The 14,195-nt window shown below is 36.6% G+C and overlaps 1 protein-coding gene across 3 annotated transcripts in view; it reads right to left on the reverse strand.

The window, feature by feature from the left end:
• The window catches only part of LOC107661689 (rap guanine nucleotide exchange factor 6-like), a 108,545-nt gene that overhangs the window by 65,458 nt on the left and 28,892 nt on the right, over positions 1 to 14,195 (reverse strand). For all 3 annotated transcript variants that reach the window (XM_016451415.1, XM_016451414.1, XM_016451413.1), the window contains exons 5-6: positions 12,961 to 13,030; positions 6,409 to 6,516 (exon numbers count right to left, since the gene is read on the reverse strand). In XM_016451415.1, the coding sequence (XP_016306901.1) occupies positions 6,409 to 6,516; positions 12,961 to 13,030 (178 nt within the window). The remainder of the gene's footprint in view (positions 1 to 6,408; positions 6,517 to 12,960; positions 13,031 to 14,195) is intronic.

Raw genomic sequence — 14,195 nt, forward strand, 5'->3', positions numbered from 1 at the left:
ATAAATTAAATAACATAAATTAGGGGTGTGCAATATTGACAAAAAAAGTGATATTTTCTGGATATTTTCTGGGATTTTATCAATAACGATAATTAGTGTTCGAAAATCGATAACGAGCGTGTTATTGTGCTGGTATTTTAAGGACTACCGTGGACAGCTAACTCCTGAATTTTTTATATTCTTCATATTCTGTGTGGTCAGTTCACAGCAGTGATAGAAATTAATCTTTTCCAACAAGTTTTATGGGCATTTTTACCTTTAAGCCATTTTTTTTTTAAAGTGTGCATCATCTTTTGAGTCAAATTCTTGCATTTGGGCTGTTACCAAGCAAATGAAATCAGTATCAACAGAATTCATCTTTGCAATGCAGAGAAAACACAGAAGCTGCATCTGAAGTGGCATTTAGATGCATTTACACACGGTTTACTGTGTCAGAGTGACATAGAATACTTTAACCTGCAGTTACAAATGCAGAAATAATGTTTTGATATTTTAAACATAATTCAAAACTGATGTTTGAAATGATTAAAAAAATTAAAAGATACTTTAAATGTGAAATTAAAACCGCCAGTATGTGGCAGCAAGACATTGTTAATAAGTGAGTCATTACGATTGAACTGAATCATTTAAACGGTTGATTCATTCAGGAACGAAACACCGTCATGTTGCACAGAGACGCAAAACAGCGCTGTGGCTTTGTTTGGAATGATTTTTGTTGTTGAAATAGAGCAAAAACAGGCAATATGGTGTCTAAAACGTAAGTCTCTTAATATTAACTTCTTGTTTATTGAACTGTTGTATAAAATCAATATCACATTTGTAATCATGCTGACTTTTGGAGAAAAAATGGCACTCTTCGTGTGATATTAACTATGTGAAATTATATAAATATATAAATTTTCTGCCCCCATATCTTGAATTATGTGATAATTCTAAATGCATTTTAATAGACTGAATCATGCAGTGAAAGAATGCACTCTAAATGCATACGTGCACTAGTTTAACCTATGTTAACGTACTAGACTTGTTTGTTTGCTTTTCGCAATACACTCGATAATGTCAAATCGCACATCGTTAAAACTACAATTACGATATTATCGCAGACCATATCGCCCACCCCATTAAAGGGGTCATAGGATGCCCCTTTTCCACAAGTTGAGATGATTCTTTAGGGTCTTAATGAAAAGTCTGTAACATAGTTTGGTTAAAATTTCTCAATGGTAGTTCTTATCGATCCACCAGTTCACATTTAAAGCTCTGCGTATTACAGGGTAAAAACATGGGAGGATTTTCGCATTTGTCTGAACTCTGATCAAAACAAGTTTTATTGAAATTGAAAACATTCCTTCTCTGGATCGCGTTTGGTAGAAATATAACTGTTTCCCCGGTAAAGGCAGTACACAAAGCAGCGCAGCAACGGACTTTGAACGTGCAGCGCTCATGTTTCATAGCCTTTTGAAGTTTAATCGTCACATTGAGCCATATCGCAATTCTGGTCTTTCCGTCCCCAAATTTAAGGCCTCTTGAAATCATAATTAAGACTTTCTTGTACAGTTTAAGACTTTTTAAGGCCTTAAATTTGATACAACTAAACTTAAGACTTTTTAAGACCCCACGGAAACCCTGGATGAATAAAGTTAAAAAGAACAGCAATCATTCAAAACAGAAACGTTTCTAACAATATGTCTTTACTATCACTTTTCATTTATTTAACATATCCTTGCTGAATCAAAGTATTAATTTCTTTCAAAACAAGAAAGAAAAAAATGACTGACCCCAAATTTTTGAACGGTAGTGTAGATTTCTATTTTAAATCAATGCTGTTTTTATGCTTTTTATTCATCAAAGAAACCTGAAACAGGGTTCCAAAAAAGGTTAAAAACATTGATAATAAATCAACAATGATTTCTGAAGGAACATGTGACACTGAAGACTGGAGTAATGATTCTGAAAATTCAGCTTTGCAAGACAGGAATAAATTACAATACAAATATATTTAAATAGAAAATTGTTATTTTAAATTGCAATAATGTTTCACAATATTACAGTTTTTTCTGTTATTTTTAATCAAATAAATGCAGCCTTAATGAGCAGAAGAAACTTCTTTAAAAAACATAAAAAATCTTGATCCCAAACATTTGAACAGCAGTGTAAGTAATTTCATAATGCTCTTTAAATTATGGTTTGATATGGATAATGTTATCAAAACACGCGTACAATAGTGAGTGGGTGTTGATATTGTCTCTGATGCAGTGACGTTAGCCAATCATAACAGTGTCAGTTTACTGACAGGCTCATCAATGTCAGTTCCAAAACAGCTTTTGTTTACAGTAGCAAGTTGGTATGGCTACTGATTTATTTTTACAGCAACATGGCAGACAATGCACTCATAGTGGCTGGATACCCTGAATTATATAACATTTCTATATATTCCAAAATAGTTGCTATCTATTCTGCTGTTTGGCTATTTTCTGTTATTGCATCCTGTCTCGAAAGCGATGCAAAGATGCAAAGATGCGTTCTGTGTGAACGGCTCGTTAGAGACGCAGTAAAGTCATGATGACGCCATAACGCTGGCGGTCAAGGACGTTGGACAGAAGGTCACAGTGGAACAGAGTTACAGCGGCCCTCAGGTAGGGACCAAAACAATGACCTGTACAAGAGGCCCCAGAATCCCTAGCGACGATGAGCACAAGTATTAGTCATATAGGAATGATTCAGCCATGACACACTGCACTATCACTGCTACAGCTCAACACTCGCTGCTGTCAGTGTAAAGCTCAAGTCATTTCAACAGCAAACACAATAGGCACAAACACACAAACTCACTTCTGACACAGTTTGGATATTAATGCGCACGTGTGAACACAAAGATACAATTCTGAGCCACTTCCAAATGTGGTTTAACATCAGATATTTATCTGATATCTGGACATCTGACCTACATCTAAACACGTACACTGCCAATCAAAAGTCTGGGATTAAGATTTTTAATGTTTTTTAAAGAAGTCTCTAATGCTCATCAAGGCTGCATTTATTTGATTAAAAATACAGAAAAAAACTGTAATATTGTGAATTATTATTACAATATCAAATACTGGTTTTCTATTTGAATATACTTTAAAATTTAATTTATTCCTGTGACACAAAGCTGAATTTTCAGCATAGTTACTCCAGTCTTCAGTGTCACGTGATCCTTCAGAAATCATTATAATATGCTGATTTATTATCAAACCAAAATCAAACCATCCCGGGACAAATCACGGGACACATTTTCCATATATTTTTCGGAATTGCAGTGTGAAAGAGGCTTTACTCTACTACTTACAAGAATTCTAGATCTTTTGAGCCGTAGATAAAATAACTAATGAAATCAGTTAATTAATATGTGCTTTGTAAGCACTAATAATCAGCCAATATACTAGTAATATGCAATAATAAGCAGCTGTTGATATTGAGAATTGGTCCTTAAAATAAAGTGTTACCAGTGAAAGCGATCAGCAACAGAGCAGATGTCGGTTATGAGTCTTAAATGAACAGACAGGACAAAAAAAATACAGTCCTATATGGTCAAAAGATCAGACCTGTGTATTAATCCTTACAATGCAAATGCACTGTAATGAACAGGTTTCCCAGCATGCAACTGCTGTTTACAATTTTCAGGAAGTCTTACAGTTGTCTCTGCAGACTTTTGATCTTGTAACTTCAGGAAACACCTTGAGCTCTTCATGAGAAATGGAGTAAGAGATGCTGGAGAAACACAGCATGATCTTCTGATTGCAGAAGTCGAGGCTTGACTGTTAATCGATGGCCCAGACGTCTTGCAGACTGACAGGAAACACAACACCACAAACCTGCATTCTGCTCTTGTTTTCGTTCCCATGCTTCCTTTTCACTGCTGATCATTTCACATAACAACTGAGCCTTTGATAACCCACACAACCATGTCCTATCTGTTCATTTACTCAATAATACATTAAAAACACGCAGCTTGTACATTCAATAGACTGAATATAACTCTTCTGTGATGAACGTGATTTAAAAAAAAATTATAATGTTAATGTCACCATAGAGGGGACATCAGCAGACTCGTGTGTTGAGGTCAGCAAGTCATCTGGTGCAACTCTCCAAAAATGAACTGACATTTATGAATTAAGATTTATTATAATTGTAAAAAACAACAACAACAACACACACACACACACATTTATACATGAAAATAATGATTAACGTGCACACACGCATTTAATCTGAAAATTTAATTTTTTTCCACATTGCATATATTTATATGGAGTTTAAAATAAATAAATTTAAAATAAAGAGAACATTTAAGAATTTGGCAGGTGGTATTTAACTATATTTTCTATCTGATTTAATTTTATTTATTATTTATTTATTTTCATATTATTTGTTCATTTCAATGTGTGTGTGTATATATTTATATGTGTGTGTGTGTGTGTGTGTGTGTGTGTGTGTGTGTGTGTGTATAATAAAATTTTTCCTGTTACTATTATTTTTATTTAATTTATTCTTATTTATTTATAATGAATGTGACATTTTAATTAATTTCTTCTGAGGCAGTCTGTTCTGGGTTGCTTGGAAAGAGACTGAAATAGTAAAAAGTTTTCTGTTTTACAATTAATTACATTTGTTTTTGAAAATAAAAATAATATTAAAAAAATAATTTTGCATGTGTTTTAAAGATTTTTAAACGATTCCCCCCCCATTTTGTATCTAATTTTTATTTATTTTTTTCTTTACCATTGCAGTGGTCATGTTTCATTTACTGATGCAAATAAAACAACCGAGCCGCAGGACATTCAGAGGGGCATTTTCAGAAAATAAACCTCATCCATCACTCAGAGAAAAACTTTATCGTTCTAACAGTGTTTAAAACTCTGAGACAGCATTCATAAGCCGTTTCCACTGTTCGCCCTTCAGCATGACCAGACTGTCGCTCATGGGTTTAGTCGTGCCCCTGACAGTCTGCATTGAAAACACAGCTGGGGTTTATACACTCCGAAAACGACATGCTTATATAAGGACAAGATTAGGACTAAATCTATAGCATTCTATCGGTTTGTCATTACCCAGTATTATATCATTAAAAGCACGAGCTGAAGTTTGTACAATTATGCTAAAATGCCTTCAACTCAAACTGACAGAAGGCATGTAGTAGACGGTGAGATTTAACAGCAATCATTGATCGTGCTCATCATTTAGAGGCCTTAGAAATTTGCTTTTCAAATATAACACAGTCGCCTTACATACTTCTTACAATGTTCAAAAACGTGTGCTTATGTGCACCAGCATATGACACTGAGAGACAAGCATGAAGTACATCCACAGAAGGAACATATGCTGTGTCCCAAGTCGCATACTATCCGTCCTAAATAGTATTCGAAAACAGAATTAGTATGTCCCAAATCATAGTATGTTGAAAAGCATATGTCAAAGATTCCCGGATGGTCTACTATTTGAGATTAAAATTCGAAGTGCAGATCAATGCGCACTCTAATGGCTAATATTGCCCGCAACACATTGCGTGGGGGACGAAGTTTCAATCAGAACTACAAACACGCATAAAAAGTGTTTAAAAACTACAAACATGGTGGATATGTGAGACCGACAGACAGGCAGAGAAAGGCGTTTGAGTGATAAATAATCAAAGTCTAACCTGATTAAAAAATATTTATTTAATGTTATGCGCGTTATATTTCATCTGCAGCAACATTGTGAACTTTTATACGTTTGGTCATTAACTTATGCAAACATATGAAGAGAGTTCTCGTCATGATAGACCCGCGACTGGCAGATCAACGTGCCAATACGGGAGGAAATTAAATTAAACGAAATGTGGATGATGTTAACTGTGACAAGATGATTGACAGTGCCGTTTAAACAGTGACAGAATGCACGTAACTAATACTACATACTCAAAAGTATGTACTTTTTCTTCACAAAAAGAGTATATACTTTTAGGGCATAGTATAAGTAGGCGAATTGGGATGCAAGAGTCTGAGCGCTTACCTGCTACAGGACATGACATCAGCACAGAGAGAAGAACAACACATTCAAGATGACGGTCTCTCACTGTCTGCACAGGAAACTACACAGCCTCTGCTAACAAACTACCAGCAGCAGATAACGGCGAAAGCCTCGTGTCTCAGCGCTGAGGAGTGTGTCCAACAGATTACTGAGAAGACTAACTGACAGCTACTGATGCTATCAGGAGAAGAAACTCCCTTCTTGACTGATGAACACCAGAAACTTCAAAAAAAAAATTCTCAGAAGTACCGAGGTTGTCGTTTTAAATCATAATATTTCCTGCGCCAAAGGTTGTTGAATTATTCTAACACTAAAAATCAATCCCGTGTCTGACTGAAGTCAAAGATCGTGGCGTCTTACCGTGGCGTCTTCGATCAGCTGCCGCTCTCCTCCGGCGTTCACCTTATGGAAGCGGCGGCGCGAGTTTCCCTGCAGGGCCGCATCGTCGCTCTCGCTGGCGTTCTCCACCTGTAAGGAACCAGATTCAGAGACGTCAGCATCCTGGTTGAACATCCAGTTCTTCCAGAACACTGAGAGCCTGTGGAGGCGCAGGAGACTCATGTGGACGGCGTTCACATGCTATACGGGACGAACGAAAGCGGGTTTGTCGTGTTGGAGAGACGGAGTCGGCTAGCGTCGCGCAGCAGAGCCACAGCTTCCTGTAGGAAGCCGTAAATACACAAATATCCTCTGCAAGCAGAAGCAACACGTCTCTAGCGAGCCCTTTGTATAGCGTGCTGTGTTTGAAACTGTAAATATAGCCAGCGTTCAACTTCACATACTGGTGGTGTGTCTAAAGAACATGTTTCCAATGAATCTGTATGAAGTCTGTGCAGCAGCTGAGGATGCTGGGTGGGAGTCACTTGCATATCACATCACAGGCTGTTTGTTGCTTTAAGGTTTTTTAGGGTTTCTGCAGGTTTTTTGAAGGTAAGTTTATTATTTTTTAAGACCTTCTCAAGATCAAGTAAAGGAATAAATTGATGCAATAGGTCAATATGGTCTCTATATGTAAATGTCTAGGGAGCATGCAATGAGTTGTATTAGCAACACTTCAAAGTTTGAAAATGTTTGAAAACTTCCTTCAGATTGAGATTTTCACTACATTTTGACAACAAAATATAACTAATATGGAAATAGCTGTATCTTCTGATACAGTAAATACAAAAACTGCAGTTTTTCATTGAAATAACTTTGTTTTGTTTTTTCTTATCAGTACATCTTAAGTCATTAAACTAATGTTTATTGCATTATCGAGTGTTGTGTGCTACCGTGATGGTGTTTTGCATTTGTGTGATTATGGTGCTTGTCAATATATTATAAAGGTAAAAAAAACAAAAAACAGATCTTAGTACTTTGATATGTAAACACCACATTATAGTTAATGAAATATGCTTTTTTTTCATAAAACTTAAAATGTTGCTACTGTATTTTTTTACAGTAAAATTCTGGTGTGGTTGCAGTTGCAGCATTTTAAGTTTTATGGAGAAAACAAAAGCATCTGCCATTGATTTTATCCTAAAACTGCACTATATTCACTCAACCGTGCATGTGACGTAACGACAGACAGTAAAACGAAGCAAAGCTTCTTCATCTGGTGAATTGGTGTAATTAAAGTGTGTGTCAGCTCTGTTCAAACCCTAGTGTACCTAGACAGCACTTCAAGGCCTCATGGGTGCAGGTGACGTGAAGAGGTCAGCAGAAATGTTAATCTGTCTCCACACATAACTCATTTAAGCCACACTCTACACCACATGTGTCAAACTCAAGGCCCGCGGGCCTATTCCAGCCCACCACATCATTTTATGTGGCCCGCGAGAGAATATGATTGTCTTAAAATAAAAATCTATGCAGCTTTATATCGTAAATTATGAAAGTGCGAATAAATACTACAAGTTTCTGTTTCTATTTGGCGTTCTATTTATACGCATAAATTGAAATTAATTTAATGAATAAAGTTAATGTTACAGTGCATATGATACGCAATGGTTAGGATTAGGGGTGTGGGGTTTTTCCGTTGATGACGACTGCATCGACGTCTCAAAGGAATAAGTGCGGACTTCAGTGCTAGAGCCCCACCGACGGAAATGGAAAAAAACAATATTCTCCATTCATTTAACAAATTCAAAAATCGATTGCAGCTTTCAGGCACGACTTTCTTCTCGTTTTAAAAGTTAGTTTGAGGCGGTTTCTATCGAGTTATTTTAATGACAAATGTCCAGAGCGCATATTGCCTATGCGAGAGCGCATCAAATGCGCGAGCGCAAATCTCTCTGCTTGCAGGTGGATTCCCATTCATTCACTCTCACAGAAAACGGACACGCTTTCTATCGATCAGACATTATATGCGTGCGCTCAAAAATTATCTTCTCTCCTGAGTTTAATAAACACAACCTGGAGTGTGGGCATCCACTGGCAGAAACATACATTGGCGCATATGCCAACTAACGTAAATAAGTATTTACATAAATCATAACAGTAGTAGTCTAAATGTATCTGTTTCGCACGTGTCAACAATAATTATGAAAATAAAAAGAAGCAGGTTTTTTTGCGATCACATCAACTGGCAAACTCCTGGAAAGTCTAAGGATCCAGTAAGCAAATGCATTCAAACAGTAAGTTCAAAACAGCACTAATGCAGAGAAAACACCGCCGATTTAATCAGATTAGTACTCACGTACAGATGTCAGTAAAAAAATTAACAATCAGCAAGCTATTTGGCTTAAAAGCACGAGTGTTTTATACTGGATGCTGGCTGAAGGTGTTTTAGATTACGCAGTAGTCAGTGGTTTAGTAAATCTGGATCAGTCAGGTCAAGGTAGCTCATTTAGTGGTCTTTTGGCGTCCCCCTGTGTTCCTGTTTGGTATCGCAGATTGACTTGTTCAGTTTTTTTATTAAAAGTGCTGTAAACTACTAAATGTAATGTACAAATGTTCATTTTCTGTGAAGCTGCTTCGCAACAGTGTATCATTATAATGAATTTATTTATTTATTTTGGCACTACATACATTCATTGCAAATTATGAAAATTAAAAAGTACTTTTTTTAGTACTTTAGTTTGTATTTATTTATTTTTGGGTGGGGGAGTGGGGTTGAGTACCACCACTTCTTTTTTTCTACTACAAGCATTGATTGTGTATCATATGCACGCCAAAGTCAATTTCTGAGCATAAATCGCATGCCAAATAGAAACAGAAAATCGTGCTATACGCACTTTCATGAAACCGGGCTCATTTGTTTTTTTAAATGCCATATCTGCCACACGTTCTTAGCAGCTCACAATTATTTGTTGTACCATAAATGTAACAAAAATGTTTTTAAACAAAGTTAATGTAATGACCTGTGTTTGATGATACTTGTCTTTATTTACTTTGATTTATGGAGTAATTTGGATTTCTTAGCCTGATAAATTAAAAGGATTTATGTTAAAATAACACTGAGCAATAACATATATTTTTACATCTATGCAAATGCATATGCAATATTTGTAACTTAAATAAGTCATAATAAAATAAAGAGACAGTTATTTAACAATATGTTAAGGAGTAGTAACATTTGTACAGTCTTACAGTTACAACTGGCCCTTTGATGGCAGCCATAATGTTGAAGTGGCCCTCAGTGAAAATGAGTTTGACACCCCTGCTCTACACCATCACATGCATGCTTTGTGGAGAAATCCAGTCGCGCTGTTCCTCATTTGTAAGTCACTTGGGATAAAAGCATCTTTTAAATTAATAAATGGAAAATGCAATCCCAGTATGCATCGCAAGAAAATCCATGCTAGATGGTGGATGAGTCGAAAGAATGCTGATGTTTCTACTGAAACGTATTAATAAAAATGGACAAATCCAGTCAATACGTGTGCGCTGAGGGCGTTAATACATGTTAAATTATTGTGCCAGTAGTCTTGTGTGCTTCATGTGAGGAGTGTAATCTGTCAGATCAGTCACTTATGAGTGTGAATGCTCCCTTAAACAGATGCTGCCTATGAAGGAGGCAAACATGGAGGTGCATGGAGTGAAAAGATTAATGTGACACACAGCTTTAAGCATCCAGGGGACAGATGACAGAAAAGACGCATCTCAGTGTTTGGCTCTGGATGAGTGTGTGTGAGAGAAAGACGGGTAAACGGGCTGTAAAAAAATATATATGACAATATTCTCATGATGAAAAAGCAGCAGCGGACGCAGACAGACAGTGAAACGCTACAGTGCTGTTACATAAAACACATCGTCCAATCAAATGAGTCGCCTAAAACAAATAGGGATGTAATTAGTGCTGGGCGGTATGACCAAAAATTTATATCACGGTATTTTCGAAAATTATACCGGTTTCACAGTACATGACGGTATTTTTTTTTCATGCATGACTGGGTGTTAACCATATTTTCTACTGATTGAGAGAGGAAATACTGCAGTATACTGACTTAGAATGCCCTACTTTACTGTCATGATGAGTGAATATTGTCAAAAAATACCACACTAAATAGTGACTAAACACGACCCCTTTTAATACATGTTAACCAGGAGTCACTCTCATTTATAATCACGCCATCGTCTGATAAAATCAACATGCATCTACACTAAAGAATGGCTATGCGGTTGTTTTCGCTATATTACTTTTTTTTTCTCATGCAGCGCACTGCCTGCGTCTGAGTAACAAACTAAAAAAAAAACAACAAACCAAAAAAGTGCATGTCATATTAACAGACGAACTACGCTCATATTTATAATTCCAAACAATCAGTAAGCGACAGGTGCTAGGAAACGCTTTTTGTACTCATTTATTGACGAGTCGGCTGCGGAAACACCGGTATTCGGTATGAACCGGTATACCGCCCAGCACTAGGTGTAATGTTAGACATATTCTAACAGAAAATTTTGGTATAGGTCATTCAGTTCAGCGCGTATGTGTACTGAACGAATGCAGGGTTTTTTTAAGCACTGCATGTGCGGTGTACAAATTCAAAAGGACCACACGTTTCTCATCAAGTCTTATGGGATATACACTGATCTCGGATAAACATGTACCTTCATCTACATTCTGAGCAGAGTCAACAGATGCTTCACTTCAGGACAGCCAATGAGAGAGAAGATGAACCCTGAGCTTTCATTTTCAGAGTTCATGACCATCAGCTCATGTAAGATAAAGCTCATATAATGGCTCATTTCCTGCACGCTGGAGAACGACAGATAAGAGAAGATAAGAGAACTCTCTTCCCTGTGACTGATTTTGTCACCTTATACCATATAGCTTATACTGATTTTGTCAAACTGCTCCTGGAGGCCCTTGTGAAAAAGCTGTACACTTCAGCTAGGGTTGGGCAATTTTTTCGATTTTATCGATTAATTCGAGTTTAATGTTTTGCCACAATTTTATTTTTTAGAAATCGAGGAATCACAATTGTGAAATCACAAATCCAGTCTTAAGTCGGTGGGGTATATTTGTAGCAATAGCCAAAAATACATTGTATGGGTCAAAATTATTGATTTTTCTTTTATGCCAAAAATCATTAGGATATTAAGTAAAGATCATGTTCCATGAAGATATTTTGTCAATTTCCTACTGTAAATATATTAAAACTTAATTTTTGATTAGTAATATGCATTGCTAAGAACTTAATTTGGACAACTTTAAAGATGATTTTCTCAATATTTAGATTTTTTTGCCCCCCTTAGATTCCAGATTTTCAAATAGTTGTATCTCGGCCAAATATTGTCCTATCCTAACGACATCAATGGAAAGCTTATTTATTCCGCTTTCAGATGATGCATAAATCTCAATTTCGAAAAATTGACCCTTATGACTGGTTTTGTGGTTCAGGGTCACAATTTTAGAAATAGAAATATTACCAAACGTCAGAATTGGACACTTTAACAATATGGCAGTGATAACAGTAAAGAGAAAATAATGATCCAACCACATGTCAGCACACGTGATTAACTGCTCATATCGCTAGGTGCCATTCACACAGAATGCTTTTGTGTTGACAAAGATGCGACGTGGGCAGTGGAATAGGAAAAACATTCCAAACAAAAGAAGATGGGAGTGAACTTCTGTTAACTTTTAGAATGCTGTTTCATGCATGAGACACTGCAAGAGACGTGAGCGCAACAGTCTATGTTTACATAGAAATACAATGGAAAGCAGCGAAATCTAATGAAAACCTATAAAGAACTACTACTGTATGTCTGATATTTCATGTTTGCATCATGGTGACAGGCTGAAAGCTGCTGTTGTTTTAACAGAACATTTATTGTTAATAATAGTCTACTGGTGTTATACCTTCAGTCATTTTGAATTTGAATTACCTTGACTTTTGAGAATTTTTTAAAGCATTTTCATTGTATTATTTTTAAACGTAATATGTATAAGACAAGTTTGTACAAGATTTGTACAGATTTTGTAGTTCATGCATCTTTTCTGCAAAGATATTTAACAAGTGATTTATTTAACATTTACATCATGTTGACAACTTCATGTGTGGTGCACTTGGAACAGAATTTTCTTCAACTATAGAGGCTTAATAAAGAAAAAGTTACTTGAATCATGTTGTAATTACATTTTCGAGTTGACTAGTTAAAAATCTTAAAATTTGTTTTTTTTAGAGATTTTATTTTTTTTGCCATACCGCCCAGCCCTAACTTCAGCATACCTTTTAAAAGCACTTGTTACAGAAATTATATTTTATAAGAATATACTCATACTGAATGTACTGTTTTCAGACACTTAACGGCATGTTATTTACAATTAAACAAAACTTTTAGAGGAAGTTGTCACATGTACTGATGAAGCGCCAGATCAGGCATGTGTATTAGGAAAGCATGTTGTGATTGGACGTCTGTTTTAGTCAGTCTGAGGCCGGAGCAGACGGCTGGTGCAAGAGGAGATGCGTTTAACGTGCCACTCACCACAATCATCTCAGACGGCTCTAAAGTGATGCATTCACAGCCTCGCCTTCCTCCACGCTGCGTCCCGAAACTGCAGTGACACAGAGAAACAGAGAGTGGAATTCAGAGCATGAACCTCTCTGGAAGAATCACACAAACTGTCATGTTAAACACATTCATTCACTCCAGAGAGAAACACATGGTCGTCAGTATAACAGTTGTTCAATGCCAGTAGTCAGACTTTAGACTATAAGCACTGCAGCTCATTCTGACCAAGAACCATCCGCTTAGACAGGAACAGACCAACTGTAATGTATATAGCAAAAAATATTTTTTTCTGGCCAAAATATACAGGTGTATCTCAAAAAAATTGAATATCATGAAAAAGTTTTCTTTTTTTGTAACATTTCAAAAAGTTAAACTTTCATATATTCTAGATTCATTACATGTAAAGTAAAACATTTCAAAAGTTTTTTTTTGCTTTAATTTTGATGATTAGAGCTTACAGCTCATGAAAGTCAAAAATTCAGTATCTCAAAATATTAGAATATTTACATTTGAGTCATTAAATGACCATCCCTACAGTACAAATTCCGGGTATCTCTTGTTCTTTGAAACCACAATAATGGGGAAGACTGCTGACTTGGCAATGGTCGAGAAGACGATCATTGACACCCTCCACAAAGAGGGTAAGTCACAGAAGGTCATTACTGAAAGGGCTGGCTGTTCACAGAGTGCTGTATCAAAGCATATTAAATGCAAAGTTGTCTAGAAGGAAGAAATCGGGTTGGAAAAGGTGCACAAGCAACAGGGATGACCGCAAGCTTGAGAATACTGTCAAGCAAAGCCGATTCAAACACTTGGGAGAGCTTCACAAGGAGTGGACTGAAGCTGGAGTCAGTGCATCAAGAGTCACCACGCTCAGACGTCTTCAGGAAAAGGGCTGCCAAGCCACTTCTGAAACAGAAACGAGAGAAGCATCTTACCTGGGCTAAAGAGAAAAAGAACTGGACTGTTGCTCAGTGCTTCAAAGTCCTCATTTCAGATAAAAGTAAATTTTGCATTTCATTTGGAAATCAAGGTCCCAGAGTCTGGAGGAAGACTGGAGAGGCACAGAATCCAAGCTGCTTGAAGTCCAGTGTGAAGTTTCCGAAGTCAGTGATGATTTGGGGTGCGTGTCATCTGCTGGTGTTGGTCCATTGTGTTTTATTAAGTCCAAAGTCAATGCAGCCATCTACCAGGAGATTTTGGAGCGC

The sequence above is a fragment of the Sinocyclocheilus anshuiensis genome, unplaced genomic scaffold, assembly GCF_001515605.1.
Source record: "Sinocyclocheilus anshuiensis isolate Anshui unplaced genomic scaffold, SAMN03320099.WGS_v1.1 scaffold207, whole genome shotgun sequence".
In the NCBI taxonomy this organism is placed as follows: Eukaryota; Metazoa; Chordata; class Actinopteri; order Cypriniformes; family Cyprinidae; genus Sinocyclocheilus; species Sinocyclocheilus anshuiensis.